Genomic DNA, 8,280 nt, shown 5'->3' with positions numbered 1-8,280 from the left:
CCTCAAACACAGTGGAACACACAGGCAGGCAAAGGTGCCCTCCCTGTCAGGCTCCTTGATTATTAATGAGCCTGAGGATGCTCCAGCCGGCATCTGAAACCAGGTCTCTCAGTCACACACACAAGCCATTCTTGAAGTGACACATCGGTGCACAGAAACAAAGTAACAAAGTAGCTTACAGCCCTACCTTCTCTCTCTCTCTCTCTCTCTCTCTCACACACACACACACACACACACACACACACACACACACACACATGTGCATGGAGGGTGCATGCATGGGACAGATGGAGCTATACTCAGCAAAAGTCATAGGATGACAAAATTAGTTATGTGTAGACTTAACATCTCTCCATTTAGAGTCAGAAGTAACAGTTTCAGGAAAACTAATGTTTGGATAAAGACTGCCAGAATCTCGGTGTGACAGGCATGATTTGCACAGGACAGAGTCACCTTTAGAGAGACATTGCTTGATCTTCTCTCTAAACATGGCGGAGCGAACACAGCTGACTTGGCCTTGCCTTCCCAGCCTCGTATGCGATACTCAGGATCTTGTTTCTTCTCATGTTTTACCTCCCAGAGCCTCAAGCCTGTGTGAAACCTAACCACGTGTAGGATGTCAGCTTCATTCTGAGTAGGAAAATGACAGGAATTTGCTTTATAGTTTGTTACAATCACTTAGTGCCCTGACTCCCTGCCTAAACCCATTCACCATCCGGGGTTCCTATGACTGGTTCTAGCGGTGTGAGCTCCCACTATGTGCTTTAGTGTGATTGGAACCAAAGGGAAACGTGGCCGCTGGGGTTGGGTGACATGCTATCCTAAGTAAACCCATCTGTTGTTAAGAGAGCCAAGGTAGGAATGAAGCTATGGACTGCGTAGCCAGCCAGCCAGGCATCATGACTGTAATGGAGATAGGCTCTCCCCTTACAAGCCACTGCTTTAAGTGGCCCATACTTCTCACTGGGAAAGTATGGATTTCCATCAGGAGGAAGAGGAAACCTTCGCCCTTGGAAGAGGTGAAGATTCAATTCATTAAGCAGTTTCTAAAAGACATAGGCTGCCTGTGAGTTTTGCATCGCCTTGAACTGCTCTGATTCAGGAGGAAGGTTCCTTTCCAGGGGCAGAGGGGTTACATGTGGAATGAATCAGCACTAGATTTCAGAAAAGTGCCATATAGCACATGAGAATCAGGAGCCAGGATGTTCTTGACTGGAACAAGACACTGGAGAGCATTAGCCTTCCTTACAGCACTAGCATGAGGAGGTGTGTTTAAAAAAAAAAATGCCCCACTTACAGTTGTAAAACTGAATTAAGCAGTTCACGTTTTCTATGTTTTTGGACCCACACTCTATCACTGGTTTACAATTTGAAATATGTTTGGATGATTTTTATAAATATGTTTAAAGTAATAGGTCTTTAATAATGACAGTTCATAACAAAACAGTTAAACCACAAGTGTTTTAAGAATCCAGTGTACTATGTGTATGTGCTTGGTACTTTCTGGATTTTTCTGGCTGCTGCCAGAATATATCTAATGAACAAATATTTCTTGTCTTGCTTGCTTTTCCTAAAAGATTCTTCAGGGAATAACACACATCTTCAAGAAGTACCTTACATGTCTTTGGCTCTCTATATTGGCAAGTAGAGATACAGAACCTGGATCCAAATATATTTGATTAGACCTTTTCCTTAGCCAAAGTATGAGGTAGGTGGAATGAGCCTTCGGCTTTTCTTAGGCGCCCTTCTTTCAGATTCCTCCACCAGGCTCTGGATGCCCAGAGGGTTGTATACTGCTTCTTTCCACTAATAAGGTCAGTCTCAGACTTTCCATCCCATCCTACCTTCCATTGTCCACCTTTGTCCTAAAGCCATCAGTTCTCATTTTCCCTGCTGTGTAGGTAGCCTACGTGACTGATAACCAAGAACTTAAGCTTTCTCCTCCTCCCACCCCAATTCCCCTAAGAACACCACCACAGCAAACCCGCGAACCTGCTCCTGTGGGCTCTACAGCCTGGAAACTTTCCTTCTGTCTCTGCTGTTGACTGCCTCCTCCTCTTCTCATGGCTATAGCCGAAGCCCAGCCTTTCACAAAACCTTTACACATTTTCCTACGAGGTGGGATTTTTCTCTCCTTTGAAGCCTAACAGTGATTTATTTATACCCTCATCTTACTCTCCTTTTTTGGATAATGTATTGCGTCGTTGTGTGTTAAGAGCCCTTTGCTTCATGATACATCATGAAAGAGCTGCCTATTGGATGGCCCCCTTCCCCATGAGTCATGTCTGAGGACCCTAATAAAACCTGTTTCTCTATAAACGATGATTATTATTATTGCTTCTTCCAGCCTCTCGAAACTCAACTATGGCTGGAAATTGATAATCCAATTAAATTTAATAAAAAGTGGCTTAGTATGTTGTTTTCCAATCTGTGTTCCAAACACGCTCAGTGAATAAAGGATTCCATTGTTAAAAATGACTTGCTCTCTGTTCTCTCCTGGTAATTTATAATGTTTCATATTGAAGATGGTGAAGTTCTGTTTTGTTAACTCTAGCATTGCCTAAATTTATTTGGTCACATAACCCTTTTTTTTTCCCCTTAAGCTTTAAAAATTGAATTAGTTGAGAATAATTGGCACTCTGATTTGAGTAGATGGGAGGGTACTAACGGCCCTGTGGCCAGTGGTAAATGAGGCCCTGGACATCAATGGCCTACAGTAGCCCGGTGATCGTTTAAATGCTCACACACACCATCTGCAGTGACGCGTTTACAGGTGGCACAGTGCAGTTACCAAGCATCGGCTGGGTTAGAACTTTTTCATAGAAACAAAGAGAATAACGGCAGTGGAATTGGTCCATTGCTTCTAACCATGCTTGGGAACTTAGAGAAAGAAAATGATAAGACTAGATATTTGAATGTGTAGCTCAAGGTCTAAGTTGGGAACAAGAAAGCTTCCATGACTGCCCTGTTATAAACCTTTTAGATTGCACTGCTAGCAGCACAATTGTTGGGTCTTCTAAATCCATATCCAGATTCAAATCCTGAACCAAGTAAAAAAAAACAAAAGCAAAAAGCAAAAACCAAAAACCAAAAACCAAAACCAAAAAAACAAACCAAAAAACCCCTGACTTACTAGGTGGTACCATATACACCAAGGAAATTGCAAGATTTTACCTACCTTCCAGTCTTCCCTAAGAAGACTTTTGGCAAATTAATAAAATGCTTGTGTATTGGGGAAGGAGTAAGAATCACACTTTTTCGTCCAATGCACCAAGCCTGTGCACAGGTTACCTGGCCAGAGCATCGCTCCATCATCAAGTGTATGAAATTAGCCATGAGGACATTCTGAAGGCGTAAATGAGGTCCACGAGCAACTGGCTCTGAGGTTAAGGGGTTTACTGTGGCTTGTTGCCTCCTCTCTCTCCACGCACACTTAAGATCCTGCTACGCATTTGTTATAACTCATTGACTGCAACAGAAAACCTTCAGGCTTGCTTTCCTGCTGGTTCTTCACAACATGCAGCATGATTGAGAACGGAGGGCTGCTGGCCTACAATGCCACACAGAGGTGACCTACATGAGATCCCTAAGGAAAATCCTCTCAGCTAGAAATAACTGAAGCTGTGCATCAGGCAGTTCATTTCATCTGAAAAAAAAAAAAAAAAACAAAAAGTGGTCAGTGGTGTGGATATGCACTAACTCATGGCTATATACTAATTCATGATTTGGGGCTAATGGTTTGACTGGAGTGGAAAGTCTTGGAGGGAGCAAACTTGAAAATTAGTGACAAGAAAGTTCTGAGGACAAGGTATACGGGTAGAATTGCTTGAATAGCCTATACTCCATTTGACTAATCAGCAAGGAGTACCCTCAGGAAAGAGGAATTTCAATCATCCAGTTGAATAAGATGGTATGTTCTGTAGATGTTGGCCCATCCCTTACCTTTGTCCTTGATCGATGGACTCAATGGCCAAGACACAAGATGGCAGGAGTGGAGACTATGCATGAGCTCAGCCACGTGGGCTTCCATTCACCAAGACCCATCTAGCTACAGTTACTGCTGAGGGTTCCACCTAACAAGAGCAGAAATGACATCGTGTCCTCAATACGACACCATTCTATGGGGGGACCAACCTACCATCTTGATTGCGGGTTGGTCAATTTAGACCACTTCTGTCACAAGAGAGGCAGTGGCTTGCTCGCTCAGAAACACTCACTCTAAATATAGATTTGCTTCCCCAGTCTGCAGGGCTTTGCCAAAATACCATAGATAAAGCAAATGTCTCATATGGTATGATATGGTAGTCCACACAATATTGTTCATGTTTGGAGAACTTGTTTAACAGTAAATAAAACATGGCAATAGGCTCATGCTCAGAGAAATCTCTATTCCTATCATGCTCTCCATCACTCTGAAGCAGATGGCCCAACAGAATGAGGATTACATAGTGATGGAAAATCTAAAAACAGAAATGACCTCCATATTAAAATTAATTTATTAAAAAGAAGGCAAAGGTGGGGGCTGACAGGTGGCATGGTGGTTAAGGGTGCTGGACTCACGCATGGCTGACCGTGGTTTGGATCAAGGACTGGCAGCTTGCTTTCTCACCACCCCCTCCCCCCGTCCCTCTGTGGTCAAATAAAAATAGATAAAAATAAATAAAATAATTCTTTTTTTTTTTTTTTAAAAAAAAAAGAAGGTAAAGGTAAAAGATATGAATGAAGGCAAGAACTGTGAAGGTTCTACCTTCATTGCAGCAAACTAGGGAGTCTACCACATTTTCAGGGCAGAAGACACAAGACTCCAGGGTCAGAGAACAAAGGACTTTATTCCAGCTGTAGTAGTTATGAAAGAATCAGCATTTTCTTATACTGATGCCCTGAGTCCCAATTTCCACAGGGTAACATAAAGGTGACACCTGTACATGCTGTGCGTTTTATTACAAGAAAAAAGATGTTTTGGAAACCTGAAATTTCTATAGTGAGAAGTATGTTTGCCTTGTGCTCCAAAGAGGCACTTTCTCTCTTCTGAGGTTGTCTGCTATACAAACATCCTTTAGAATAGTGATTCCTAACCTCTTTTTGGCACCAGGGACCAATTTTATAGAAAATCATTTTTCCACAGACTGGAGTGGAGATTGGGGGATGTTTTCTGGAAGCTTCGAGCATATTACACTTATCGTAAACTTTATTTCTATTATTATTATTATTGTTATTACATTGTAATATATAATGGCATAATTATACAACTCATAATAATGAAAAATCAGTGGGAGTCCTGAGGTTGTTTTTCTGTAACTACATGGTCTCATCTTGGGGATCCTGTGAGAATCTAATGCCACCGCTGATCTGATGGGAGGTAGAATGCATGAGTAATGGGAGTGATGTGGAGCAGCTGTAAGTACAGATGAAGCTTCCCTTGCCCACCTGCCAACTCACCTCCTGCTGTGTAGCCTGGATCCTAACACACCATGGGCTGGTACTGGTAGGGGACCCTTACTTGAGAAGATACTGTAGAACAGAAGTAGACAGTACCTTTGCTTCCCAGGTATGTGGAGACGTGAGTGATCAATGAAGAACTGTTTCCCATCAGGAAGTTTCACATATTTTATTGAAAAAAAAAATCTAAGAAATCATGTGAATCATGTACAACATTTTCTCACAAGAAAAATTTTAAGCTGGCTTTTGAACGTTTCACAGGATTGTAAAACTTTTTAATTTTTAAAGATAAAAAAACACAATGAAACTACCACAGTATGCTTTTGTTTTTCCTTGTTCCTAGGAAAAGGCTGAAAACATGTAGTACATTTCCTCACTATGATTTGTGAGGCTAAGTACGAGAGTCCTTCATAAATCTGCTAAAAAAGATACAAGGAATTGGGTGAATCAATGTTTTCTTTGCTCAAAATATTTAAAAAAGCTAAAGTCTAATGACAACACATTAAAATAATACATGTTTTTGTAAGATGTTACCATTTCTAATGGCTTCTCTACACTATATCAACAGTGCAATGGTGATTCAGTGTAAATCATTACAGTGTTTCATTGTTACAATATTTGTGTTCAAGTACATGTTCATGAACATGATCAAAGTCTCTATTTTGACTTTTCTTTTCCACTATTAAAATAAGGTTATAATTACAGCAGAACTTTTCCTATGGATGTCTCTAAATCTGAACCAAATTCATAATACATTCTCTAAAATCTGTTCAACACTATGAGGTTTGTTATGTTTACACATCTGCAGATTACAGGAAATGGGTTAATTCTGCAGCAGGACACACACACACACACACACACAAAAAAAAAAAACCCAAAATGTTTTTTTCCCCATATATAGTTAAACTATTCTGCTAAGTTAGTATACATTCTGAATAACTCAATGGTATTGGTAGGAAGAGAGTAGCACCTTAGAGATAGCCCCTAACAAAAACAATTTTATTTTTAAGTCTATTGATTTTTTTCCTTTTTCTTTTTATTAGGTTACTAGATCCAACTTACTCATTCATATAAAATTATTTATGAAGCCATATAGTATAAATCAAAATGTTTGTATAACCAGAACATACACCGCACTGGATGTTTAGCAGGAGGAAAAAAATAATAAATTAATTTGATTAAATTATATGTAATCTGATACTATTTGGTCTGAAAACATGCTAGTGTGTGTGTGTTTATAAATAATGTGATTGTAAAGAGCCATCAGCCAGCTTGCGAGAGGTCAACTCTTCTGCTGCAGCTTTTGGGCATAGAAGTCCCTGCACGTATCACAGCAACGCTGATACCACCGCATGTCCTGACACAGGTTCTTCTCACGAATCACTCGGCAGTACACCGGCCACTGATCTCCCAGGCACTTGAAAGTCAGCGCGGCTGGGAAACAACATAATGGATTCAATGCATTACGATCCCGTAGGTGTCCTTAGAAGCAGCAAAGCTCCATCACATAATAGTGGGGAGAGGTTAGGACACTTGCTTTGACTCATTTAAATTTCCATCTGGATCTAAGCATGTGTGCACATGCACAGGCATGCACACACACACACACATGCATACACACACTCAAGGAATAAAGTGAATGAAAAGCATTCTTGCTACCATTTTTATACTCCCTGAGGTTATTAAGGATAAGTTTCCCTGGTTCAATGTGTTACACTTTTAAGTTTTCGTTTTGTGACTTCTTTTGGACTTTAGTAGAGAAGATTACAATGAAAAATAAAGGTCCTCAATATATCCCCCATTCTGAGGATGGAAATTAATAGGTATTATGAAATTACAAGAAAAACCGCAAAATAGAAACATGCTCACACTTCTTTCACATCCCCGGCTTCCTGGAGAGCAGAAACAGCGAGGTAAAATACTTGGAGAGGCTGATTTCAGGTTCATAAAATCAAAGTTCATGACAAGTGACTGAAAATTTAGAGCAATAGTGTTGGGAATAGGAGTTTGATATATTGGGCTGTCAAAACTCATGACACATTTTTGCATAGAAAAATATGTCATGACATTTCCAATGACCCAATAGAAAATGTGGTCATGTTGATTTAGCCTGTTTTTCTAAGAAATAGTGTGGGTAATAAAAGCATGTCTAATGAAAGTCAATACTGCAGTAATTCTTTCTTTTGTCTATAAGAATGAATTGTATTCTAATGTGATTTATTCTTTTACTTTTAATAATCTTAGAGTTTCCAATCATTATATTCCATGTTTTAGGCAATACCTTCAAGGAATAATAGAGAAAAAGCAATTTTAATGAAATTCTTCTTTTAGGTCCATTATTTTCTGCCACACGATACCTCAAGGGCCAAGTAATTGCTAGAGAAAGGGATTATATTGTTACTGAATACATGGATTTAGTGCATCTGCTCTTGGATTGCTTAACGTTTTGGCTTAATTGATCTTACTCTACTTGCACTGATTACTTCTTAGAAATGTTAATTATTTGGCTTGAAATAGAGCATTTTTGTATCTCCATGAATACAAACTTTTCCATTTAATCAAAAAAACACATATGACAATTTAGCTCCTTGCATTTTGGCATTTCTATTCTGCATGAATCAAATTGTTCCCCTGAAGATTATAATCCACAGGTTAAAATTGAAGGTGTTAAACATAAATTAACCTACAGGATGCCATGTAAAATGCTGTTAAAACCCACTAACTGCTACTGAAACAAAGTCTAACTCAATCATTACTATTTCTTACTCACATGTAGGCTATATTTTTTTTAAAAAAATTCATTTTTGGTGAAAGTGAGAATTTAAGTCAAAGCATTTTATG

At 39.5% G+C, this 8,280-nt stretch overlaps 1 protein-coding gene across 1 annotated transcript in view; it reads right to left on the bottom strand.

Annotated features, from left to right (window-relative positions):
• Nucleotides 1-6,655: 6,655 nt before the first annotated feature.
• ADAMTS19 (ADAM metallopeptidase with thrombospondin type 1 motif 19) overlaps nucleotides 6,656-8,280 on the bottom strand; it is a 287,126-nt gene continuing 285,501 nt past the window's right edge. The window contains 1 exon segment of the mRNA XM_027775296.1: nucleotides 6,656-6,873. Within this exon segment, the coding sequence (XP_027631097.1) occupies nucleotides 6,722-6,873 (152 nt within the window). The 3' untranslated portion in view covers nucleotides 6,656-6,721.

Source organism: Tupaia chinensis, unplaced genomic scaffold, assembly GCF_000334495.1.
Source record: "Tupaia chinensis unplaced genomic scaffold, TupChi_1.0 Scaffold000541_1, whole genome shotgun sequence".
Lineage (NCBI taxonomy): Eukaryota > Metazoa > Chordata > Mammalia > Scandentia > Tupaiidae > Tupaia > Tupaia belangeri.
This window is presented reverse-complemented; position numbering and strand designations above follow the sequence as displayed.